The 26,844-nt window shown below is 46.6% G+C and overlaps 1 protein-coding gene across 1 annotated transcript; it reads right to left on the reverse strand.

Annotated features, from left to right (window-relative positions):
* kmt2d (lysine (K)-specific methyltransferase 2D) lies at positions 1-26,668 on the reverse strand (the record flags this gene model as incomplete). The annotated part of the gene is made up of 54 exons (XM_079273193.1): positions 1-1,531; positions 1,616-1,724; positions 1,808-1,881; positions 2,011-2,296; positions 2,587-2,717; positions 3,539-3,675; positions 3,793-5,173; positions 5,279-5,400; positions 5,541-5,676; positions 5,821-5,945; positions 6,115-6,287; positions 6,385-6,466; positions 6,551-6,698; positions 6,805-6,969; positions 7,068-7,217; positions 7,308-10,265; positions 10,381-10,613; positions 10,728-10,794; positions 10,892-10,973; positions 11,931-12,054; positions 12,147-13,936; positions 14,153-14,292; positions 14,695-14,913; positions 14,999-16,621; positions 16,720-16,770; positions 17,158-17,231; positions 17,349-17,587; positions 17,770-17,839; positions 17,997-18,155; positions 18,257-18,334; positions 18,422-18,502; positions 18,613-18,748; positions 18,849-18,970; positions 19,384-19,506; positions 19,607-19,765; positions 19,875-20,060; positions 20,159-20,203; positions 20,347-20,456; positions 20,665-20,829; positions 21,106-21,287; positions 21,379-21,483; positions 21,642-21,755; positions 21,899-22,012; positions 22,134-22,921; positions 23,044-23,160; positions 23,539-23,834; positions 23,947-24,125; positions 24,278-24,392; positions 24,518-24,689; positions 25,373-25,535; positions 25,642-25,751; positions 25,897-26,099; positions 26,248-26,356; positions 26,620-26,668. 54 exons carry the CDS (start codon positions 26,666-26,668, stop codon positions 1,439-1,441), a joined length of 15,162 nt encoding a protein of 5,053 aa, XP_079129319.1. The 3' UTR covers positions 1-1,438.
* Positions 26,669-26,844: the final 176 nt, after the last annotated feature.

Below are 26,844 nucleotides of genomic sequence, written 5' to 3' on the forward strand. Positions count from 1 at the left end.
ACACTGCAGGCTGAGCTCAGGCAGAGGAAGACTTACTACAGTAAAGTTTAACAACAGTCCACTAATCACCCAGAGAGGAAGAGGCATGATTCAAGGTTGAGTTGTGAAAATATTGTAGTTATGGGGGGGGGGGGGGGGCAGAGATAAAAAACATTTAATGGGACAGTAGTCATGCATCCACCAGCTGGTTTTCAACAAGTGGCACTTCAATGTATGAAGCAAACGAGCAAATGTACTTGGTTATTGTCGGACTTTGTCGTCTTCTTCAAAGACCGTGACCCGAGAGCCGTTCACTCACACCATCGCTGTTTAAGCAACGTATAAAGGATGTTATTGTGCTTTCACACAGCTGATAAACATGGTTTTTGAGACGCATAAATAAAAATAAAAAAAGCTACATCAACATCCAGGAGGATTTGGTGGCATACAGGACACCTGCTAAGCTTCTGATTGTGATTTTAATGCAATATCTTATCAAAACTGTCATATATTTCCTCTGTATAAACAACTCATGAATAATAATTATGTTGGCTCATTATTGTAAATCATCAGCATAGAGTAGATAGAGCAAACCTGCTGCTTAAAATTCCCTGCTTGTCCGAGAAGGCTAAGCCCATAAAAACATCCCCCCCCCCCCATTCCACAGTAGCAGTTAACAGTTTTTATACAAAGCAGTCGCTTCCCGCTAAATCAATGAGGTAGACTGGGTCCAACTAACCCACCTTGGGACTCCACACAGTCAGAACATCTGGTTCATCTGGAGCCACAGATCAATAGCATCTCAAATTTTATATTAACTTACATCTTTTTTTTTCTCCATCGATCATATGTAGTTCTTTAGACAGAGCCACATCGAGATTGTCTAGCTAGCCAATATCCGTGATGTCTTCATTGATGACTTGATGGGAAAGTGCCTTTTCGGGGGGGGGGGGGGGGGGGGTGGTCAGGTGGGACAGGAACTAGGTCCGACTTAAAACATAAAAATGCATCATTAGTTCATTCTTAGTATTTTAAAAATGGCTTTTTGTCAAAGCTCCGGGTGAGCTCTGCACTACGTGTATTGATATCGGAGGGTCAGAGTCATTTGGTAGATGTTGAGGATTGTTTTCCAGCCACTGTGAGATTATTGAGAACAGTCGAGGAGGAAAAAGGGTTTTGGCTGAGGAAACGGTGATTCACTAGTCCGAACATGAAAGTTAATCCCACCATCACGCTGCTGTTGACGGAGGTGGTCAGTTGCTTTTATTGATTAATGCTCTTCAAACCTTTGGCTACAGGTGTCAGCGCTTTAGTCTTTCAACGACTGAGGCCAGCATCCCTCCACAACTTTCACAACAGCTTATGCACTGGTTATGTAGGATTCAAAGGCTTTGGCGCAGGAGTGTTCTGGCACCAGTGAGAGGGGAAGGTTGCCATTTTTTTTCTTTCTTTCTTCTAGTTAGTTCATCCACTTTCGGCAATTCCAGGCTCCACAATGGCAAGGGATCTTGTGCTGGTCGTCCTCAAAGTCAAACTGGTAGTCGTAGGTCAGCTGGAAGTAAGAAACAAAGAAAGTTAACAATAAAATGAAAGGCGTGTAAGAGTGAGCGGCGGTTGGTTTTCTAAGGCACTGCACCTCTTCTCCCTTAGGGATCCTGCGGCTGGAAATTATGATAATCTTGTCTTCTTTGTCAAACGTTACAACTTCTGCAACACAGTTCGGAGCACAGGAGTGGTTGACGTATCTGGAAAGGAGGGGGGAAAAAAAAGTTTTAAAAAAGCGTACTAGACTCAAAGGTTTGAAAAGAACCAACTAATCACAACTTACCGAGCTGGGCCTCCTGTCAGAGTGGCATCAATCACCTGCTCATTGTTGATGCGGAACATGTAGATACCACGGTTCTAAGTTAGAAGAATAATAAAGAGAATCAAGGTTCATACACCGTTTTTTGTCCATTCCTTAAACTCTAACCCAAATTAATTCTTTTTTTTTAAACTTTGCATTCAAGTGCCAGTGTTCAGTTGGCGTACCTGTAACTCGTAGATCTTCTCGCGGCGATTGGCCACTTCGTTGCGGATGACAGTGCCGATGTATTCGATGACCATGGTGTGCTTCTCCAGATCCTTTGCAGCATACAGACCCAGGCCCTGAATGCGTGATCGTGCCAGATACACGTTGTTCTTCCACTCCGTCTTCAGGCGTCGATACTGGGACGACTTGGAGTGGACAAACTGCTTGCTGTACGGTGTGTTGAGCTCTCCAGTGAAGGTGCTCTGGTAGGCCTTTGACACGCTGGTGCTATTTAGAGTGTGAGGCCTTCAGACAAAACAGAAAACGTGAGTGGGTATCCAGTCATTTGGAAGATACATTTAGAATTAGTATCAAGCATGCTTCTCATCTACTATAAAGGAATGTGTTGCCAAGTGGAGGGCAAACTTTATAATTACTGAAATATGAAGATAATGACTAAAAACTGTATAATTTGGCTTTATTGCTATGCTTCACTGATATAATGTGTTATTGAGATATTGTACGAAAGTATTAAACATGAAATCAACACGCCTCATGGCTACCGTTAGCTTCTTGCTGAAGTAGTGCTGCTTTACCTCTTGCACTGTGTGGGGACTTTAGGTTCAGAGCGAGCAGAGCCAGTGGGGTTGATCATGAGAGGGAGCTCCATCAGAGGGTGCCGGCCATATCGGAACAGGTAGTTCTGGCAGTTCTCTACTCCAGGCAACTAAAACACAACAAACAAAACTCATGTTAATCATGCACTGACATGATTACACACTTTGACAGTAGAACCATTAAGGCAGGCCTTAACTTTGGGTGTGGTCAAGGTTTCTGCCTAATGTCATGTCTAGAGATGCACCGATCGATCGGCTGCCGAGCAGTCAGTCTTCAGATTTCATTTTTTTTTACCGATTAAAATCTACAGACGTGTGCCGCCACCACATAATAGTTTTGCGTCTGAAGAACTTCCACAATGATGACGTGTGTGTGGCTCGTTTGAGAGGTCTCAGAGAGAGGTTTACAAAGGTTACATTGATTTGCATTATGATGCTTTCAAGTAAATCCAAAAAAATAAATAAATAAAAATAGTATTGGGCAAATGTAATCTTGTAAATCAAAATATACAGAGGGAATTAAGACCTTTTTTAACTTTCTTACACTGTCTAAGCAGCTTATAACATAATTAAAAATCTAAATGCCAGGATTTCTTTTTATCAAAGTATTTAAATAAATATACAATAATGTATTTCCTAATTTGAATTGTGTTTTATGTAAAAAAAAATCAAAATGTTTTCAGGAAAGTGGTAAATTGGCATTAAAGAATTGCATTGGCTGCATTTCTAGTTTTGTCTGCTTGTGACGTTTGCTTTAGTCTATACAATTAATCAGCTGACTGTTTCAGCTTTGCCTGCATTTCAAACCTTTAAGTGATTTCGCAATTAAAAAGTTTTGACCAGATTTACCTTAATTAACAGACCAAATGTTTGTCAGAGACTAAATCAAATGGGGGACAAGGTGATACAATGTCCTGCTGCATATTCTTACCGACTCGGTGATCCGCATGACAGCATGAATGGTGAGGCCATACATCTCCTCTCCCTTGACATGTTCAGTGAACAGCTTCAACATGGCCGAGTCGTCTCGGAGTTTAGCCACCTGCTGAACCACCCGTTCCCAGATCCCTAAAGAAAAAAGGTGGCGCATTAAACAGTCAGTGGTCAAGAGAGTTATTTCAAGTGGAAAAGTACAACACAGAAATACTCCATCATATAAAGTGGGAGCGGCGTATGAGTACTTACCCTCTGGAGTAGTGTCCCGGTACTGCAGGTCCTCCATGCCGTGCTCCAGAACACGGACCTCAAACAGGGGACGACCGTCGTCCTCGTTGATGCGGCAGCGGTAGCGACACCGCTTGTTGGGCACCCGCGTGCTCCAGTAGATGCGTGTGGCCTCATAGCCAACAGGGAAAATGGCAGTGGGCGAGTGGAAGTTGGCCATCTGGGATGGTAACAACTGGCCAACAGCATGAAAGATGAGACCGCCCACACGGAACAAGTGGATGCGATCGCCTCGCTGCAAGATGCTGGCAATCTGCTTCACCTCATCCCGCTCAATGTAGACGCGCCGTAAAACGGCAAACATGCTGAGCTCGTCTTCACTGGGGCCCTTCAGCTTATGCTGGGTGCACAACATGGTCTTGTCCTTGAAGAACATGCAGCGTGCCCGGATGGCACACGCAAAGTGGTAGACGTTCGGGCAGCGAATTCTGTTACAGCTGTTGGTGGCGCCCGTTTTCTGGCAGTATGCGCAAAGAGTTCGCAATCCACGACGCAGGGCTACCTCCACGTTGATAAGGGCTCCCCCCTGCGTCTCATACACCTCTGTGGACCACAGGGCACAGTTGAGGTGCACCCACAGGTCCACGTCAATGTTGAGCAACCGGGCAGGTCCATCTGTGGCTCCATCACCTTCCTCGTGGCAGAAGCAGCATTTGCGTTTGTCCCGAGGCAGCCTGTCTGGTCGAAGAGTTATGCGCAGGCGTTCCATTAGCTCAGACACCTCGCGGCTGCTTTCTTTCTTAGACCCACCTTTACGTATTGTGATGACGATCTGAAGACGTTTCCAACGAATCCCCTTCCATTTTTTCACTTTGGGATGTACCACCTCCTCATCAGGGGAGAGAGGCCTGCGCTGCTTGACAGCCTTAGGGGAAGACTCCATGTTGTCAGGAGAATCTTGAGGCGGTTGAGCTGGATCAGCGGACATGTCCTCCTCCTTGATAGCAGGACACAGAAGGACTTCAGTTGGCTCAGTGGGAACAGAAGGATCTGGAACTGCAGAGGCAGTTGCCGGTTCAGTAACCGACTCTGGAGCAGCAACTTCAGGCTCTGCGACATCAGTTGGTTGAGCAGCATCAACAGTGGGCCCATCGTCCTGTTCAGTCTCGGTCTTGATCTGGACAATGGTGGGACTGGAGGGGGGCGGGGATGGAGAAGCTGACTTTTTGGAAGGTTCAACGTCACTAGTGGGAACTGGGACAGATGGGGAAGGACATGGAGGGGATGGAGATGGTGGTGGAGATTCCTCCACTGGTATAGCAGGAAGGTGCCGCACATCCAAGTCATTTACTTTGGTTGTGTAACAGTGCTGGGCCGGTTGGTCTTCTTTTTCTTGGAATTCCTAGGAGAAAAATGTACATGTGATACAGAGCTTTCAAGAAATATATGATGAACAACATTTGATTAAAAAAAAAGATCAATCATTTTAACAGTTCCCAAGACTGACCTGTTTAATAAGTGCCAGAATGTCCACTTGTTTCTTCAATGTACAGCCTGGTAGAGACACATCAAACTGCCTCAGCCAGTCATCCTGACTGGGTGAGGCACCGTCCTTTGTACACAGAGCCCCTAGAACACACAACCACCCTAATATTAGTCTTTAATTACGGGTTAATTGTCATGAGCCACACTCGCGCCCTGTTGTCGTGATTGTCCCGACCCAGTGAGACAACAGGAACAAGCCAAAACAACAATCTCTAAATGCATACCTGACTGGTCAGGTCCTTTCCCGGGCCCGTCCACTACAGGCATGTCAGGGTTTTGAGGAGGGAAAGTCACCTCATAAGAACCTGGCATTCTGATATTAAGCAGCTGGGCCATGGCCATCATGACATGGTTCAGTTTCTGTAAAAAAGAAAAGAAAAGTTCAGTTATGTATTTTAAGGCATAGTTAACACAAACTTTAAACAGGGTGTAATGATGCAATGCAAAGATGCAATGCAAAGATGCAATGCAAAGATGCAATGCAATGAGATTATGGCTCGGTACCTTAGCTGCAGCAGATGACAATGTGAATGTCACGGACACTTCATTGTTTTTGGCCTTGTCCCAATGGTTAGATGTGGACACAGCCTTGCTATCAGCTGCTTCAAATGGTTTGTTTTCTGGAAATGCTACAAAAGAAAATGTGTACATAATTGTTTTGCATTTTAATAACATAAATGGATGTAAAAGGTAACATGAAAATTGATTTGAAAAATAAAACACACACAGGAAGGAATTTATCAATGATGGGAGAAACATTGCTCTTGTTTTGGGGATTTACAGAATGTTGTATAATACCTGGGATGGCAGTGCGAGGTATAAGGGGGATGATGGGGGATATTGCTCTCTCCGTCTCCTCCTCTTTAGGCTCCCGTAGTTGAGGGAAACGTGGCGTTTCATCCCCAACGTTACTTTCGGGGGAAGATGCCGGGATGATGCTTTCTGGGGCATCCTCGTCGTCACTCTCCATCCTGTTGGAGAGACAAAACATACATTCACAGGCACCACGTAACAGGAAATCCATGTATTGTGCTCGACAAAGAACTCAAGAGAATTGTCCTATTGTACCTGATGTCCTCATTCTGGTTATGTGGTGGGGTGGGGAGAGCTGCTAGAATGTCTACACTCTTCACCTCATCTTTAACAGAATCTGCAGGAGAATATTAGAGTATTAGGAACCCAATTACTGCACAACTGCAGATCAAATTCAATATTCATGAAAAACAACATTTACCCATTGGCTCTTCCGTTGGTTCCGTGTCTTTCTGACCCTCAGACAGCTCCTCTCCAGGAGTCACGCCGTTCAGCAGCTTGTGCTGTACCGACGGTGGAGGAGTGGGTGGCAGGGAGGATGGGGGTGTTGGTGGGTTGCTGAGGTTACTCTGTAAAGGATACAAAACATTATCCTCATAAATCATCCTTTGGTTTTGTAAGACTTTGTTCCTATTTTTAAAAAACTGCACCGTACATGTTGCAGCTTAGTTATACCTTTGTGAGTAACTGAGAATAGTAGTCTGGGATATTGTCCAGCACTGCATTTCCAAAGGATCCTTTGAGCTGGGCTTTGCCATTGGCTGGGCTGCTTCCAAAAGGGGCAAACAGATCCAGACTGGCAGTGATTGAAGGCTCCATCAAGGGCAGCAGAGAGAGACCCTGGAGGGCAAATGTCCATTAGTCTACATGATGTGGAACCACTCTGCAAAACAGCAATGGCAAAAATCACAGGAAATGTATTCTTGCTATCCTTTTACCTGTTTGAGTTGCTTTATCAGGGCTTCAGCACTTTTTCCAGCTTCTTCCTTTTTATTCTTCTTCCGTGCATTAGGCCCTCTGTCTCCAGTTGCCTTATTAGTGCGCTTTGGCTTTTGTGCAGGAGACCTTTTTGTTATAGACTGTAAATCCTGTAAGGGTCAAGAAAAGGAAAGAGGTTCTTTACTCGCATACAGCGACATAAAGAGAGCAAATAGAATGAATGGACGAAGAAAACATACCTCCATATTCCGTGGAGTCCCTTGAAGTTTTTGTTCCAGCATTGCTAGTTTGCTGTTAATGTGGCCATTGATCTCATTGTGGATGCCTTCAGAAGGCCTCTGAGCACCAAGCTGAAGGTTCTTGGTTCTCAGGAGTTTCTGTAATAGTTGCTGTCCAGTCTCAGATCGAGGGCCTTGAGTTCCAGGGTCTCCAGACATGTTTCCAGCACTAATAAAGCTGGTGTTGTTCCCAGAAGTAACTGCCTCACCCGTTGCTTCTCGCTTTATAGCCCCAGGATGAGCCTCTGGTGCACCATCACATTGAATCTCTCGTGGTTCCTGTTTAATGTTCTGTAAGGTCATCTTGCATAGCTCCCCTACTCTAGGACCATGTTGTGTGTGAGGACCATGGTTCTCTGTGACCTGCTGCTGAACATGTAAGCCTTTCTGTGGGCCATTGGGGATAACTGAGGCTGAGTGAGATGTTTCATTGCCCGATGTCTGAGCTTCTACTTTCAGTCCAGGACAGTCAAGCGGACTCTTGGCTCCAGGTGACCTGAGTGGAGAGGCCCTGACATAGCTGTATGGACTCCCCCTTCCAGCCCTGCTGTCAGCTATAGAAGGTGAGGAGACATGGGAGGAATGAGGAGAGGCCTGGTGGGCCGGGCTCATGCCAAAGGGACCTCTTGGAGAATATGCATGGGATGGAGAACCCTGCACGCGGCTTGCTGCAGCTGCCATTAGCGCTTGCTGGTTCTGGTTGGGAGTGGGTGGACGCATACCCATAGCTTGATTAAAGTGTCCAGGAGAACTGGCAATTGGCTGGCGTGGAGATGTTGGCCTTACCATTCGGCCCGGGTCCATGGGGGAAGGTGGCACTGGTACCTGGCCTCTCATAATATGTTGCTGCATCATCTCCCCTAATTGTGGCTGTTGCTGCCCAGGGACCATCATCCCCTGTTGCATCTGTGGAGCAACACCAGGTTGTTGACCCAGCATGCCTGATTGTTGCGGAGTGCCCACTGCTCCTGGCTTTCCCATTGCTCCATATGGCATCTGCTGCACAACCTGTGGCATCTGTCCTGGTGGCATATGAGGCCTCAACTGACCTTGCTGGCCTTGACCCATAGACATCCGCAGCATCTGTCCCTGTTGGAGCTGCCTCTGGGCAATCATGGCCTGGATGTGCTGTATCTGCTGGTTTGGGGGAAGATTCCGGAGCTGAGGATTCTGAGCAATAATAGCCTGGATGTTGATTGGGGTACGGATCTGTCCAGGTGGAACCACAGGCCTCTGCGCCATCATCCCTTGCTGCTGGGCTCTCATCATGCCCATAGCCTGTTGTTTTTGTTGCTGGGCCATGAGGGCTTGTTGTTGTGGGTTATGACCCATCACAACAGGCTGTGGCTGTCCAGGATGGTTCTGGTTTATGATCTGGTGTTGGATGTTGGGATCTTGTGACTGCTGCATGGCATTTTGTACTGTTTGCTGTTGTTGAGCTAAGAAATCAATTGGTTTCCTTTCCTCTTTAACGGTCATCAAAATGGGCTTGTCAACATTGAGGGAACCTGGCCTCTGTAGAGTGAGCGGAAGTTGTTGCTGATTTTGCTGAAGCACACCGGTTTGTTGATTTCCAACCAAACCTGTTTGAGGTTCAGGTACAGATTGAGGATTTGATTGTTGCTGCTGGGCCATATAAACCTGGTTTTGATGCTGCTGCTGTTGTAATTGCTGTCTTCCCAAGTCAGTTTGATGATCATTTGTAGCGCCTAGTTGGGACATCTGATTGGGAGTGGAGGGTCCACTGTGCTGCGGTGGTGTTCTTGAATCAGGGCTGAGGATCCCACCCTCTTTGGGGCCTGAGTTTTGGTTGTCTGTAGCTCCCTGTGGCTGGGGCGTGATACTTCCTGCTGAAGGCGAGGAGCCCATCTGTGGGGTAGAGGGCTGGGAAAGCACACCTTGCTCTTGGTTGGATTGACTGATCAATTGTGTTTGTTGTCTTTGCTGTGCAATCTGCTGCTGCTGAAGGTGGGCCAAATTTGCAACATTATGCTGATGCTGTTGCTGAGATGCAAGCATGCGTTGGGCCAGAACGTTCTGTTGTTGTGGAGTCAATTGGGCCTGGGGACCCCTGAGGCCAGGGTGACCAGGAGATCCAACCATTCCCTGCTGGCTCATCATAAGCTGGGGCCTCTGTTGCTGGGATGGTGCAACTGGTGGGTTCCCCATAATCCCTGGTTGAACTGCCATCATGGCTTGACCATGATTAATAGACTGGCCTCCAGCAAGGTTCTGCGAAAGTGGAGCCACAGACTGGCCTCCAACCATTCCTTGTGGAACCTGCACCATGCCCTGCTGATTGGGCTGGTTGGCTAGTATTCCTTGTTGAGTGTTGGCCTGATTGGCTAGCATTCCCTGTTGAGTGTTTGCTTGTTGTTGGGCCATAAGTGGGTTCCCCATCATATTGGATGGTGGCTGAGCAATTAAGCCAGACTGTTGATTTGGGTGTGGCATTGGTTGCTGGCCCATCATCACCTGCTGCTGTTGTTGTTGCTGCTGGAGCTTTGCCATCTGCATCCTGTGTTGAAGCTGTCTTTCTTGAAGAAGCCTTGGGTCTGCACCTTGCATCGCGGGCCCCTGTGGGAAGAATCCTGTTGGAGCACCAGGAGGACCTGGGGCCCTGGGGGCCCTGGCTACAAGAGCAGCAGGAAGCTGGGGTTGGGCTCCACCAATAAAGGGCTGCCCTTGGGGCATCCTGACAGGCATGCCGCTTTGGGGCATCACAACAGGGTGTTGGGTCAGTACTGGTGCTCCCTGTTGGCCCATCATCATCTGGCCAGGCGTCTTGGGAAACATGTGAGGGGAGGCCCCCTGTGCAGAATGACCCGGGGGAAGAATACCTGAGCTTTGCTGATGCTGCTGCTGTTTGCTTCTGTACTCTGCAATGAGATTGGTGTGCTCCTTCTGCTGCTTCCGTACCTAGAACAGGACAATTAGGAACAGATATGAATTTGTTTATCAAGAGCCTTTACAGTTTTGTAAAAAAAAAAAGTATATTTATTTGTCTTTATTAGTTTCTATAAAATCTACACACCTGGTCAAGCTGTTTCTGAATTTTGCTCTGCTCTTCTGTTACCAACTTTAGTTTCTCTGCATCTGTCTCAGCAAACTCCCTTCCAGCTTTCTTAGCAGTGCGTTGCTTCGCACACAGTGCCTTGCGTGATTTGCGGTGAACTCCAATCTGTTCCTCCAGAAATTTCAACTGCATTTGGAGTAACTGCTGAGTGTGAAGAAGCCATTCTTCATATTGGTGCTGTTCTGCATCATCTGTAAAATAAGAGGATAACTTAAGACAACCATAAAAGAGTATGGGGACAGAAATATAATGTTTGCTTATGACTTAATTCATGTTTAACAAGAGGCATTATTGGTAGAACATACTGATGATTCCTTGCACAAACTGGGGAGGGTTAGGTCTCGACTGAGTGGGATCACTGGTTTCTCCCTCCTAAACACAAAAAGAAATAATTTGAATCAATCAGCTACACAAGACATACAATGAAAGTGAATCAATCATTCATCATCAATCAAGCAACACAGCATACCTTTGGAGGTCCAGGAGTAAGTTGACCTGGATCTGTGGCCGGGGCAGAGGCCAGCCTCTGAGCAAGCAGAGAAACTTGTTGCCTGAAGAGAAAGGACACCATGATGTTACCACCACCTGATGGGTGTCTTGTGATGCTATTAGGTTAGACAGTTAAAACTATGACACTGCTGCACACTAGGTCACTCCCTTTGGAGGAGTGGAAAGCAGTCTTGAGAAAACAACATGACTAACATGCACTTCTTAAATAATTCTTAATTAACATCTGCCTCAGCAAACAGTTGTGCCAGTAATGGAGATGCACCGACAGCGTTCTGATGCCAACTCAAATGGCTGGATCGGGCATCGGTGACAATAGGCTGATCTGGTGTCGAATACCCTCATTTTAAGAAATAACAATTCAGTGTATTTATTTGTTACACATTGTTTTACAGAGTTAGGAAAGCAATGTTTAAGCCTAGCCTGACGTTGCCTTACTTATAAAAGAATGATCCCAGTCACTTCCACACAGTGAGGCATAAAGCTTATTAATCAAACGCCAGTATCTGATCGATGCTTGGTACCGGCTGATACCTTCAGCCCAGGTATTGGGACTGAAAAGGTCAGATCGGTGCATTCTTCGGCACGCACTTGTGAACTTCGGTTCTGCAGTAAAATTAAACGGACTATGACAAACAATTCACAATTCAAAACAATTCACGGAAATCCCTCTGTAGACGGACCTCTGCCACCCATTTACGCAGCGACCGTGAGCGAATCGGTGAGGCAAGTGCAGATGCACGAACATGGAATTCAAGCACGCACGGCTCGTTCTGTCAACAAAGCAAGGAGAAGCTCGTACAACACCACACACAGAGGGAGAGTGACTGGATTCTCTGCTCAGGTAGACATCAGCCCATTATATCTCAGTAATAGTTGTTTGCTGATATATTAATGTTCAGAATGTTATATACAGCTATTTTAAAACTGCTGGATGCAAACATACTGACCTAAGTTAAAAGTCAAACTAATGTATAAAAGCTTTACACAGGACAAAATACCTGTTTATGCCAGAAGGAACAGCCATTGGATCCTGTGCCAACACTCTCTTGATACCCTTAAGCGCCACCATCTTTGCCTTGGCAATGGGATCCATGAGGTCATCAGTCGCAAATTTGTCTGAATCTGCAATAAAAGAGTAAGTCAAAGTCTGTGGCTATAATACGAAAAGAACATCATGACGCAGAGTGATGACGGCGACAAGCCACAGCGCTTACCTTTATCTGGGAAGAAGTTGTTGGCCAGAGGTGGTTTAATCAATGGCTGCGACTGCGGTTGATGACCGACACCTGCATGGGTCCCTGGCTGACCCATCCTCACCATGGCTTGCTGCTGGGCCATATTCATGTGAGGTGCCATTCCAGGTCCCATAAGCCTTTGCTGCTGCTGCTGTTGTTGCTGCTGCAACATGTGCGGAGCACGGGGTACCATCCCTGGCTGAGCAATCATTCCTTGGGGTGGTGGACGATGGTGGTGTGGCAGCATTATCTGTCCGGGTGCCTGTGGGTTAGGCTGTTGAGTTGAGAGGCCAGGAAAATGGGGCGTCATGCCTCCCTGGTGGAGGGAACTGAGCTGTTGCTGCTGTTGCTTCTGTAGTTCCTTTTTCTCATGCTCCAGAAGATCCTGTATTAGAAGGGGAAGCTCACCATCTAAAGAGCTCTCTACCTTTGCCAAATCAGCAAGAGAGTGCTGTTCCCCTACATCAGGCAGCCCCAGCGGATCATCACCGATATCTGCATGCGCAGCAGCTGGAGGAAAAGGCAATGTGTTAGCTTGGCCTGGCAGGGGGTACGGAAGTCCCCCTAATCGAACAGAACTGAGTGAAGCAGACTGGTTTTCTGGCTGTGTAGGCTTGGCTGATGATGTGTTCCCACCAAGAAGCATTGACACAGCATCTCCTATTTCATCTTTTACCACAGTATGTCCTGGATGCAGCTGAGGAGTCAGACCTCTGTCCTCTACTTTTACCTTGGAGGTATCAAAAGTGTCTGCAGAGGGCGGCAGTTGGGTAGAAGACCCCCTTGCAATGGCAGGAGCTGTTGTGAGAGACTTCTGCCCCGGCTCCACCTTGGCTTTCGCTTCCACTTTAACAAGCGCAGATCCAGAGGAAGATGAGGGTGCTTCACTTTCTGCTTCCACCAACCGCAGCTGGTCTGAGAAGACATCTTTAGGGTCTCCTTGGTCCAGTTCAGGGTCGGCGTAAGCCAGCAGGTCAAACTCATCACTGTTAAGCAAGTCATCTAGATGTGGATCATTGGTTTCAAGGTTGTCCAGGTTGCCCAAGTCATCATCGCCTTTGTCGGGGTCCAAGTCTAGAGCCAAATCATCCTCATCCTCGACACCTCCATCCCCTGGGGCATCGCCAAGCCCCTCTAGGTCAGGCTCTGGCAGCTCCTCACTATTTTCTGCCGCGGCAGGCTGGGGATGCGTGACTAGGCTTGGTTGTCGAAGCTGATGCTGCTCAGCGCCAGGAATGTTTGGAGTGGAAGTAGCTGCCTGCGGTTGCAAGTGGGGCTGTTGTGTTACTGGGCCTGTAGACTGGTGAGGCAGTAAACCGGACAGTGCACCCTGCTGTAACCCCAGCTGTGAGTGGCTGCCCCCCTCTGTTTGAATGCCACCAGCTTGAGCTATGGGATGTTGGTGAACATAAGGTGATGCCATCTCTTGCTGTGGAATATAGAGACGTGGTCTTGGCTGCGGTCCACGGGGCATAAACTGAGGTCGTAGGGAAAGCCTCTGCGAGTTGTGTCTCAATTCAATGAACTGTGGTGGTGGTCCTTGACCCATTGGCTGCATGGTCTCTCCTCCATGTCCTGGTATCATGGTGTGAGGGTTACCCATGCCTTCCATGCCCTGGATGTTGGCAGCAGGGTTGACATTGTGCCTTATGCCCATAGCCTCCATGCCAGGCTGGGGAAACCTCCTTGGACCTGGAGGCTGGCCCTGCCACTGAGGAGGGAATGGAGGACGGGCAAACATGCCCTGAGGTCTGCTGGGCCCTGGTAGCCTGAAGGACAGAAAATACATTTCCATTTTAACCGTGTCGACAGTAATACAGAATTTTTAAGATGTGAGGGGTGGTATTAATTTAGGGTGCTAATTTTTTAAGTAGCCAACACAAATTGCCAAATCCAAACACTGGGGGGTAATGATTAACTGTGTAAGGGGAACTAAGTCGTAGTCATTCACAACAATTGTGAATCTACTTCAATAATGCGGTTACCTTAGTGCACTTGGATCGATGATGGCAGGAGTTCCTGTAGGTGGTGGGCGAATGAGCTTATCCTCCATGCCTCCAACAGCCATGGGCATCTTCCCTGCTACAGACATCTGAGGTCCAGCAGTAGTAACAGCAACACGATCCTAAACGAAGTAATAAGAGGCAAATGTAACATTCCTGTTATTTATAATAAGTTGTTGCATTTCTACAGAGTTTATTTTGCCTCATTTTCATCAACACACGCCGACGGCAGCGAGCTTCCATGCGAGGCACTTCTGACCATTTATGGTTCAGTGTCTTGCCCAAGGACACTTGGGCAAGACACTGAAGGAGACGCAGAAGGAGCTGAGGATTCAACCACCAACCCTTTGATTACAAACCACTCACAGCCAACCCACTTAGCTACTTTGACATTTAACTTGCACCAGTCAACAAAGAGTTGAAAGTACCAATGCCTCAGCAGAGCAAGTATTTAAGTTTGAAGACAGGCCATGCAAAGACATATTCCTAATTGCTACATCACACTGTTGTAAAGGCGTTTGTACCTGTGGATAAGGTGGTGGTGCTCTGTGGGCCTTGTCTTGTTGAAAGCCTCCCATCTCTGCTCCAGACCAGCCAGGGGATGTACTGCCAGCAGCAGCAGCAGCAGCAGCAGCAGCAGCAGCAGCAGCAGCAGCTGCAGCTGCAGCAGCCGCCTCCTTCTCTTGTCTGATGGAATTTCTCTGCATTTGTTGTCTGATTAAGAATTCCCTCAGCCTCAGTCGCTAAAAAAAACCCACAACAAGCTTTGATTAACAAAAGACTTAGGAGGTGCATAGCATGATTGTTCACTGGCTAATATGTTGATACCTGTCGGTGCTTCTCCAGCTCAGAGGGGCTCAGGCCTACTAATGCAGGGTCCTGCACTGCTGAAATGTCAGGCATTTCTTGAGTGCCTGGCAAAGCTGGCTGATGAGGTGCATCTGGAGGGCGGCCAGCTGGTAGTTCTTGAGACCCAGAAGAGGGTGGCACCCTGGAGCTGAAGCCGTCTGCACTCATAGTCTGCTGAGTTTGTGGCTGTTGTTGCTGAAGCTGACCCTGTAACATCTGATTCTGCTGCTGAGTTATTTGGAAACCTCCCGTGCTGAGGCTGAAGGTAGGAGGTGCTGACGGTTTACCAGAGAGAGGATCACCTATGGAACTGTTAGTCGGATGGGGTGGAGGTTGCTGGTTAGGATGAGGTGAGCTTTTGTAACTTACAGTTCCGTCTGGGGCAACAGAAGGGGGACGAGGGGGTTTGTGGATAGTAGCAAAAGGGTCTCTAGATTGTGGCCTTGAAGGTGGCTGAGAACAAAGGTCTGGAGAGTGGAAACGAGGGTTAGCAGGAGAATGGACAGAGTAGGCATCATTGCAATGGCCACCAGGAGTGTGGGGAGACTGAGAGCTGCCCTGGGACTGTGGGCTGGAGGGTACTCGAGGGCATAGTTCCTGTTGAGCAATAGGGTGTCTCTGAAGTCCGAGAGAACAATTGTCAGCTGACTGCGGCCTGGGAGTCAGTGATGGCTGAGTGTGGGGGTCGGAGAAAGGGTGGGAAGGAGACTGCCTGTAGCCTTCAGAGGGGTGGCTAGGGGAAGCTCCAGGATGAAGTGTCCCGCCCTCCCCTTGGTGCATTCGTGGAGTCATAGGTGCCTTGAATAAACCATCCCGAGACTCCAGCATCCCAGCAGGAGAGTCAGTGGATAGATCAGGTCTTCCAACTACAGAGGAGCGTGGAGATGGTGCACTCATATCAGCCTTGTACTGCCCTGTGCTTGCAGGTGAGGAAGCCACTGCAGAGGGTGATGAACCATATTCTGACCGTCCCATCCCTTGCTGGGTTCTGAAAGGGTCTCCATAGTGGGTATTGTGGGGTGGCGAGAAGATGGGCGACTCCCCAAGCCCTGTGCCTCTTGAATGAGGACTTTCTGGAGCTCCAAGGGTCTCCTGGGAGCCTTGCTGCGATTGTGGTAGATGGCCCTGTTGCTGCTGCAGCTGTGATCTGAAGTAGGGGTCAACCTGCTGAGCCCGTCTGGGGGTTCCAGGAGTTCCTGGTTGCATGTCAAAGGGGCCAAGACTGGCTGGCCGTCCCTGAGGAGGACCCTGTGGGCCGGAAGCGGAATAACCTGAGGAAGAGGCCTGTAGGGGGCTGGCCCCAGCATGGGAGAAGGGTGTGGTGGGGTGAGAGTGAGAATGGGGCGACTGAGGAGGAAGCTGAGCAAAGGGATCTGTCCGGATTTCAGCTGACCCGGGGGTCTTAACAGGTCCATCTGAGAAAAAGACAGATGATGATCCTGAATCTGGAGGAAAGGGAAATGGGCTTTCTGCAGAGCTGGGCTGGGAAGAGATGGACGTAGAGCCTGAAGGCGGAGGGATCTGGAGGTGTAAACTGGGTCGTTCAGTCTTTACCCGCACTCCCTCTATCTTGATTGGCCTGCACACCTGACTCTCTGCCTGCTGTGGAAAGAGGAGAGCACATGGTAGGCATGGACAATCTGCACCACGACGCAAATGAAAGGTACCAAACAGCAAAAGGATGCTGCTGCTATAGTCACCTTCTGCGCCTTGTTGATCCTCTGAGCTGCTCTGTTATCTTTGGCCTTTTGCTACAAAAAGAATATGAAAGAAGATAAAAATGTATTCTTACTTCAGCATAACAAAAATATGAGTTAATAATTAACAATGTCTTTTGTTTAATTGCAGAAATATCATACATGCATGCAGGCTGAATCAAGATAATCCTAATGCCAAATTTCTCATTGGGGTTCCAATAAGCAGTACCCACCATCAACAATTTCCTATATTTCTGTGTTGGTCATTTTTCACTTTTGCATAAAGGTAATGGTACCATAAGCCACAAGGGACAATTCAAAACACGAAACAAGAGCCCGGCATCTTTGACTACATTTTAGAAATTAGTTTTACAAGAAAACAGCAGGAAACAATTGTTGAGTGCATAAGAATCAAAATAAAACAATAATTGGAGAACCTACCAGATATGGAACCTTGTCAGCAGCAGACACCTTCCTCCAGACCTTCATGATTTGCTTACAGCGACTAGCCCAGTCTGTCACAGGAGAAATGTGTAATAGCTGTTCAATATCTAACAGATATAAAAAGTATTAGGTCTGTTTGGTCTTCTAAGATGTTGTACATATTGTTATAGTGTTTCTTCCACACTCACCTGGGTAGTCCTGCCTGAGAGTGGGAAAGTTGGTGTTGGCATAAAGCACAGGGGAAATAGTTGAAAGTTCCCCCAGCTCCTCGTCTTTCTCCCAGCGCTGGAGACTGCGTTGGTTGTAGGACAGCCCATCGCCCTCTCCCTCAGTGGGGGTTGCTGGGGAGGAGGGGGTTGCTGGGGTAGAGGGAGTGGCCCAGGGGCTCTCATCACCCCGATCTGGACTGAACACTCCTCCTCGGTCCCTGTACACCATTTGAGATGTTATTGTCATATATAAGATAAAGTGCTTGCCTGGGCCAATAACATTGGAAAAAATGAATTGTGCGTGCGCTTCTACACTATGATTTACAGCATAAGTTGTGCAGATTGTACACACAAAGTATTGTAAAATAAAATGCACGAGGCAATTCAGTATTGGTCCTACCGCATATCAAAGAACGGCGACTGACTGAGGCCAGGAAAAGCATCCATCATTCCAGCTGAGGGCAGGGACCCTGTTCGAGATTTTACATGTTTTATTCTCAAGCCAAACTTGCCCAAAACCTTACTTGTACTAGTCCTGACAAAGTCCTCAATCATACAATAAATGCGATTTTAAACGTTAAAAAAAAAGGTTTTAATGATCATATGCAGACATGCCCACATACACACCTGAGAGGAGAGCTCTCTGCGGCAGAGCGCTACGATTAAGTTCTCCCGTACTGCCCTCCAAGATGGGCTTCATGCCCCCCAAAGGGGAGCCGTCTGACACTCCCAGAACCTTCCTGAAGAACTGCTCAGAGTCCTGACTCTCCATCCCTTGCGGAAGTCCTGTCACGCAAGGATAACAGCAGTTAAGGTATGACGCTAACATATTAAAACCTTCCCTAAGTCAATGTTGCATACAGTTCAGACCAAAGTCAGGGCCCTACCTTCACGTTTCTCTGCATCAGAGTCATGCGGATCAGTTGACGCCTGGTCCTTCAGCGATGAGGATGGTGCAGAAACTCCTAAAAATGTACAATTTTAAACCAACCTGCAATTACTTCAAGACCATAACAATGAACCAGTAGAAAAGTGTCCAAACAGACACTTACCTGCACCGTCTCCCTGAGCCTGATAGGCCTCACCCGCTTCTTGCTTGAGGGGGAAATTATCTTTCACCACACGATCCTCGGCTAGTGAGAGAAGCACAAAAGGTCACAAAAGGTACTAACCTTTTCCACACCCAGTGTCACAAATCATTTGCATAGTTATATTGTGCCATAGGTCAAGTTAGTGCTCTTACTCTCTGGAGCAGTAGTTTTGACCCCCGACGGTGCTGGTAATGAAGGCCGGACCAGACATGCACCTGGCCTCTGCCCAGGAGGTATCATCACAGCTTTCTTACTCATGTCTATTAGTGTCTTCCCAAAGAAAGCCTCCTGCAGCAAATCACAAACATTTCAGATATGAACATTACGTCCCTTGATACCATACGTTTTCAAAACTGTGTAAAGCATGGGGCATAGAGAGACTTGAAACCTGGAGATAAGATGGAAACATGTCCTCAAGTTTGCTCTTCTTCCGTCCCCGACGTTTCTTGGCCTGCTCCTCGCCCTCCACTGGTTTGGGATCCATAATGTTATCTGTGTCAGGGTGAGGTCCTATGCATATATAACCATGCAATTCAGTATTCCAAATGCACAATACTCACAGCAAAAAACGAACGCAGTCCTGAGTAATGATAAGAGCATTCAGACCCAAAATAGCCACGTGTTAAAAAAAACTCAAGGGGTTGCGTTGGTGTGGGCTTGCTGCTTTAGCGCCTTAAAGAACGTCATGGCATAGCAGTGAAAGTCACACCAGGGTCCACTTTCTTCTGGATGACCCTGTATTTCTTTGCCTTTGTTCATGCAATGCTAATATCGGCCTGAAGGAGGTCCCATGTTCAATAACTATCAATATTTTCTAAAGTAAAGCACTAATTAGTCACTTCTGCTTTCAGAATTCTGGAATTATTCAATTAAAACGTTTTAATATTTGATGAAATGAAATTCAAAAGTCTGTTGTCACTGACCTTCATCAATGGTTCTCTCTATTGGTTGTCCATCTAATGTAGTCTCTCCAGCCAACTGGGCGAAGAATTCTTTCTTCATCCGCGTGTGACACTTCCTTTGTCGCACCATGAAGCCTCCAATTCCTAGTACAATTTATATGTTTATATTTTTTTATATTTTGTTAACGCTCAAGACATCTTTGCGGATGTTACAAGTTGTTTTGTGAAATTCTGTGTCGCTCACCAGGCCTGTAGGGTTTCCGCTTCCTTTTTTTGCTATCCTCCGTCTCCTCAGCTCCTCCTTTGAGGCCCTCGCCTTCAGTGCCTCCCTCTGCGCCACCATCTCTATCAGGGCTCCCAGGGTTCTCCATCTTGGATTCACAATCCATGGACTCCCCACAGCCTAGATATACAACACAACATTGAATTTGCAAAAAGTGCATTGAAAAATAAGGAGAAACACGTCCCTGAAATTGTTAATACACCACTGAATGAGCGGAGAGTGTGCAAACCTTTTCCATCCTCCCCTTCTTCAACTTCCCTCAGATCCATTCCATCAGGACCTCCTTCACAGCACAGAGTGCCGAGACGGGCGCGACGTTGCCGCCTCTTGTGCAGGGGAGACATGGAGATGCTGCGGAGCAGGGACATACCCGACTCCGTCAGCCACACACCCTCCAACCGGTAGAACTGGGGTTCTGTAAATTGACATTTGCAAATATGAGTGACCGGTGACTGCGATGACCACGCTTCATGTGCTTGTGATAATAAACATGAACACGCTAAATCCACTGACCTGGCTCTTTGATCTTTATTGAAGCCATAATGGCTGACTCTACTACTGCGAACAAAGGCAAAAATCAGGGAGAGAAAGCAAAAGACAATCGTGTCATCAGTAAATATAAGAACATCTCGGGTATATTTTTTAAAACCATAATCTACAGTGTGTCTTCAGTTTTAAAACAGTGTCGTTCTGGGACTTACCCACGGTTTTTGGAACATATGCGGAGCAGGATGTGCACGCAAAGCCCTCATCAGAAGCTTGTTCCACCTCATCCTCTGTGTACAGACTCTCACAGACAGCGTGGACCCATCTGCACAGGCACACAGATATACATCGATATACACATACTTTTCATAACAACTCACACCGCGAATCAAAGATGTTGTGGAATAATTCATGATAGGAAAAATGCATGAATAATCCATTCCCCGCTTGTCTTCATTAGCTGCAGTCTCATGAATACCTAAGTTTCTGTTTCTAGAGTGCGTGCGTGCGTAGTTCTAATGAGCAGCACTCACCGGTCGCAGTACTGACACTGCAGTAGCAGCTCCTCCTCCATGAAGTTCTCTCTGCATACCGGACAAGTGACGAGGCTGGCACAGGGGCCACAGTGGGTGTAGTTGTTCTGCCACTCACAGTGGAAACCCGGGGTGTTGGAACCACACTGCACACAGCATACACACCTGCACAGAAGTAGTGAAGCAATGTGTAACAAATATACAGGTAACATGAAAAGATAAAAAAATAAAAATAAAGACGCCAATTTAAAGTGCCAGCTGTTCTTCTGTTGCTACAGAAACAAGAGGCAAGAGGGTTGGGCCACTGAATTGCTAACGCACAGCTGAGGTACGAGTGTTTTACATTATGTGCAAATTTACATGTATTCATTTCCATTTGACCTCATTCAAAAGCTACAAGGCTGAATGAAGTCTTGTGCGCTAAGAGTTACATTTTTTTACCATTTGCACTTCCAACCGCCCTTGGGAACATTGTGCAGGGGTGGGTCCAAGCAGTAGGTGTGATAGCTGACATCACAGTCATCGCACAACAGCAGACGGGAGGGGTCCGAGGCCTTTCCACACATCTCGCACACGATACATTCCAAACAGCGCCAACCCTTACGGAGCATCGTCTTGGTGATCTACAAAAGACATCAGGTTTAATCTCTCTAGATTTTATAAAAGTAGGCATGACAATAAAGAATGAAATCAAAAGGATAACGTTGTGCTTACTTTGCTGTTCACACAGTAAGGATGGTAACACTGGGCACACTGAGCACAAGCCAATAGCTGCCCCTCCGCACCCTTTCCAAAACTGCCACACACAACGCACATATCCTAAAACAGAAGAGAGAAATGATTTTTTTTTAAAAATAATAATAAATAAATCAAATTTAAAAAAAGGACACAAAGAGTATTGGCGTTTCTTTTGAAAGTGGCAACAGTGTTTGTGCAACACCGTAATCAAAAATGTCACTCTACAAAAAGAGCTGTACCTGGAGCAGGACAAATTTATCGGTGTTTGAGAAAAGGACCACCGTGTTCTGCATGGTGTCGTCTTCCTCCTCGTCTTCCTCCTTACTGAGTCCAGCCTCTGTGGTCATGCTTAGCTGCGAACAAGGGAACTAACAGTTACAAACACACTTGCCTACATGAGTCATTAACTGACAAGTAATGAAAAGTCATTATGACGACGTTATAAAAGTGGCACAGTATAAAAGAACATTTGTATTGTGTGTTAAGTACAGCTCACCAGGAAAGCATCAATGCAGGAGGCCATGGCTTTGAGGCGTGACCTCCCACCACGCCCTCTCCCTCCACCGCCTCCTCGAGGTCGACGCTTCCCAGGAAAACTATTGCTTCGCCCCTAAAAGCCAAGGAAAATTTTTTTAATGTTAAGTCGTGTTGTGAAAATGTAACAATGAAAGGTTAAAGCAAAATTTCAGCTCGTCAAGCAAAAATCTTGTACTTGTAAATGTTGACCTCACCTGTTTGACCCGTGAGCGACCCGGGGACCCTCTGCGTTTCACCTTCTCTCTGTCGCTTCTGAACGGTTCGAAGGGAAGCGAGTCATCGGTCTCAGAGAGCAGATTATCTGTGTGCGAGCGGCCGGCGGGTACAAGGCCAAACTCCATGGAGAGCTGAGGATCGTGTTCTCCTGGAGAGCCCAGAAAGCCACTGCTGCTCTCATCTCCGTGGCTCAGATATGACATCTCATCCAGCAGCAATTCCCTCTTAACCTCATGCTCCTGCAGTTCCTGCTTTATGTCATCATGAAGTCCTTCTCTCATATGCTCATCATACTCTTCATCATCCTCCTCAGAGTGAGGTAGTAACCTCTCGCCTATTTCCATAGAAGAGAGGACCTCTTGTGTGTCCACTGATAAAGAAGGAGACTCGGGGTCCTGGCATGGACTTCTTTCCTGACGATCATCCATGGGCAAATGCTCCGTTTTGTCCACAGAGGCAGGAGAAGCTGGTAACTTTGGTGGATCCTTACTGAATGATTCCGTGATCGGCGTGCCATCAGAGCCATTGTTTAATAACTCTGGTGATACTTCTTCTTCCACTGAGGGAGGGGCCTCCTGCTTCTCCACCTCCATACTCTCAGGGCCCTGCTGTGACACTGGTGTTGGTTCTACTCTAAGGTTGTCACACGGAGTCTCTGCTGTGGGGTCCTGGGAAGGGGTGGCTGGAGTCACCTGGCTGACTTCCTCTTCTGCTCGCTCTTCATCAGCAGGGAGACAAGAGGCCCTCTGTTCTGTTGTTGCACATTCTACATTTGAGATTAAGGAATGTGTGGTTATTAGTGTAAACATTTATAAATCTATCATTAGTCACGGCACACCATCGTACAGATAGTACTTTGCGTTCATTTTCAAAATATGTCGAGTTTACCTGTGGACTCAAGTGGAACAGCAGTCGCCTCAGAAGTCAATCCTTCTGTTGCTACCTGCGGCTCATCCTCCTTGATTTTCTCCCCGTCTGTTGTCTCAACAACTGCAGACTCCGCCCCTAAAGCCAAAAGTAGTTCACTTTCAGTCAGACATAAATTACATTACATTTACTTTGTCGATGCTTTATCAAAAGCGACTCACAATAAGCGCGTTTAACCATGTGGATACAACCCAAATATACTACAAAAATGTATATATTTTGTGTATATCATGCAAGTGTAGAATCATGCAATACATATACTTGATCGAATATGCTGATCTACTTCAACCGCCACATTTAGAAACAATAAAATAAAGAGGGTGGGGGGGGGGGGGGGGGTTTATTGGTCACGGTACAGTCAACATAAACAAGCTGTATTCTTTCACTAGTCCAATAAGACTCATGACCGTCATGTCTCGTAAGCTTTGTCTTATGTTGTGTGCGACTCAGACTTACCCAAGTCCATGGGTGTCTCTTTGTCAGTTATGGCTTCAGCCTGAACCATCTCTGATGCATCTTTCTGTCCTGGTGTCACCTCTGATAAGTCCGTGTGCTCTTCTGTCCCCACGTCTGCATCCGTTTGGATTGTCATCTCTACCAAATGTCCTTCGGTCTCCTCGGACGCCTCTCTGGTTCGTGTCTCCGCTGTGTACGGTTGAGTGACGGGCTGCTGCTCATCCTCCTTGCAAAGCCGGCAAATGCACTTTGCTTCTGAAAGCTCGCCCGGTAAAGCACACTCACTGTGCACCCACCTACGACAATAAAGAGAGGATCAAGAAATATTTTTAAGATAACATTATTGACAAGCCCCACACATGATGGCTACCGTTAATAAACGCGATTGCACTTCTGCGTCAAACAAACCTGTGGCATGTGCTGCAGCACAGCAGAGTGACAGATGGGTTGGCAGCTTTGCTGCACACGCCACACACAGAGCTGCGGTGACGCTGGCAGCCCTCACACACGGCGTAGTTGTCGAACCACTGGGCCACACCTGGCAGCACCAGTCCACGGACACCACACTCCGTACATACACGACACCTCTGACAAAATACAAATAGTGGGAATAAAATGATCAAAGAAATACATGGTAAAAAAATAGATTTTTTTTTAATTTTCTAAACTTGCTTTCGCGATAGGTTTCTGAGGTAAGGGTATCTCTTTGTACCAAAGTAAAAAGATAAATGTCACTTACTCTGCATTTCCATGGGTCAGAGGGAAGCGAATCCATGGCTGGCTGGAGACAGAAGGTGTGGTAGCCCTTATCACAGGCATCGCATACCAACATTTTTGAGTCTTCTCCCGGTTGTCTACGAAAATGAGGAATAAAGCTCAAGTAAAACAGGACAAATGTCTTTTTTTTTTAACTATGTAACACGTTTAGACACTACATCTGATATTGTTACAGTATCTGATTCACTGCAGTGTGACTTACCTGCAGGTCTGACACACTTTACACTCTGGGCACTGCCATCCTGCCCTCTGGATGGGCGTGGCACCAATCTCAAGACAAGCCGCATGATAATGTTGGCCACAACCCGTGCAGAACAGCAAGTCTGTGAGCTCCCCCGCTGAGTCACACACTGCACACCAAGCCTCCTCACCTGCTGTAAAAAAAAATGTGTTAGAAATAAATTTTAAAAACATTATGGTTGATTGAATGGATAGCCACCTGATGTTTTGTTAAGCAAAGTAAGAATTTATTTCGTTCAAAAATATTTGAACTTTTAAGAGAGACTATTACCAATGATTGTTTCCCCCCCCCCAACTTCCAAGCTATGCATGAAACTGAAATTTTGTGACAACATAGAGCATAAAAATGTAAAGTCCATAATTGATACATAAAATCAGTATGGAGCCAGTTACCTCACCGGAATTCTGAGATAGCGTTGAAATTGTGTACAGGCTATTCAACCTTTGTTTCATTATATTGCATGTAATACTTGACTTCTTTCTTTACAGGGCTTGTATTAAAGCAATCAAGTAGACCATAAATATGAGATACGAGTCAACAGTTAATTACAATTCCTCCTCCGCATTGTGGAGGATGGTTTATGCCGTTTTTCCAGTTACACGCTTTTTGATCCTTCACAGTACATTTTGTTCGTACTCCCTCTGGCGAATAATGAAATGAACGACGCGTTTAGCATAAACGTCTTTGTGTGTGCTTGTAGCCCGTGCGCCATCTGCGGAGGCGGTTTATACTTGCGAGAGTACAAACAAAGCTTTACTGTGAGCATGCCTTAAGTAATGATATCACAACTTTGACAAAGATATTTGGTTGTCTTACCCAACTCCTCTGCCTTGTCTATGTGCTCCGGACAGAGGAGGACCAACTGCTTCATGGACTGGAAGGATCCACTGGCTGCCGAGCAGGGGAAGTGGTAGAACCGCGTGCAGTCCTCGGCGTGGCATCGAATGGTTGCGCCCAGCCTTTTGCAGTATTCGCAAAGCTGGAACAAACCAGTGGTAACAAGTAAGATTTGGTGAAGGAAGCCTGTTAATCCCTATGTTCTCACTCGATACCATCTTATTCAAGTCTATAGACAGTGCACTTACCCGCTGCGTCCCTGAGATAACGGCCTCATCCACTTTCTCCAGCTCCTCATTCTCCATCCGCTTCACTCCCTCCGACCACACCGCACACCAGTGATGAACCGCACAACCCCCTGTTTATAAAAAAAGAAGCACAATATCAGTTCAATTCCAAACAACACATCATCTGTGTGCTGCATTTCTAACAGATGGAATCTATTACATAAATAATTTATTGTGCACAAATTAAATATAACAGCATAATGTTTTGAGTTCAACCTGAGTCGTCACAGAGTGATGCCAAACAGGGGGAGTCAGAAAATCCAATGGAAGACAGGTCATCATTCCCGGGCTGTGGCAGTGGGGAAGCTGATGGCTTGAGGGTCGGCGGCTCAGGAAATGGCCCAAAGTGTCTCAGTTCCCCCTGTCCATGCAGGCTCCTCTCCACACAGTTACAAAGCGCACAGGCTCGAGCGCTCTCTCTGTACAGTCACAAACAGGATTGTTCAAACCACAAGTAGAGATTCAGTTATTTGTGTTGCCAACAATGAGTTGTTTCTTGGGATATAGACTACAACAGTGTGGACCATATCATATAAAAAATAAAAAAAAACTGGATTAATAACTTACACAGGTGTGCTGAACGAGGCTACATTAGCACCTGACATGTCCTCAGCAGCAAGAAGGGCTTTGGACTCCTCAGAGGAGAAAAGCTGCTTTGAGGGGGCATTGTCATCAGCTGGAGAAGAAAAAAAATAATGAAAAAACAATGACTTTATATAATGGGAATAAATGGCTTTCACCAAACCACCATTAATGTACCTGCTATCCTCATCTTTAATAAATTGTTTTTACAAATCTCAATGAAGTCAATCAACAATTTAAAAAACATTTTCAATCGTATGCATTTCTCTTTCATACGATACTATTCATCTTCCTGCAGAATAAAACATATTCATAATGGATGATGTAGCGACATGGGGTTTAAAAACAACACATTACCTGTAGGTTCAGAGTCATTTTCTTCGCAGTTTGATTTCTGCTCGTCCATTCCCCGTCCTGATTTTGACCTCCTTGACAGAGATCTGTAATTTCAAAACATAAGTAGAAGCAACTTGTAAATGTTAATCAGAAGAAGAATAGTTTAATGAAACTATTCACAGGATGCAAACAACCTGTGGGCATTACATCTGATAACTGGCTATGCCACATACATCAGGTCTGTGA

This window comes from Melanostigma gelatinosum (assembly GCF_949748355.1).
Source record: "Melanostigma gelatinosum genome assembly, chromosome: 8".
Classification (NCBI taxonomy): domain Eukaryota; kingdom Metazoa; phylum Chordata; class Actinopteri; order Perciformes; family Zoarcidae; genus Melanostigma; species Melanostigma gelatinosum.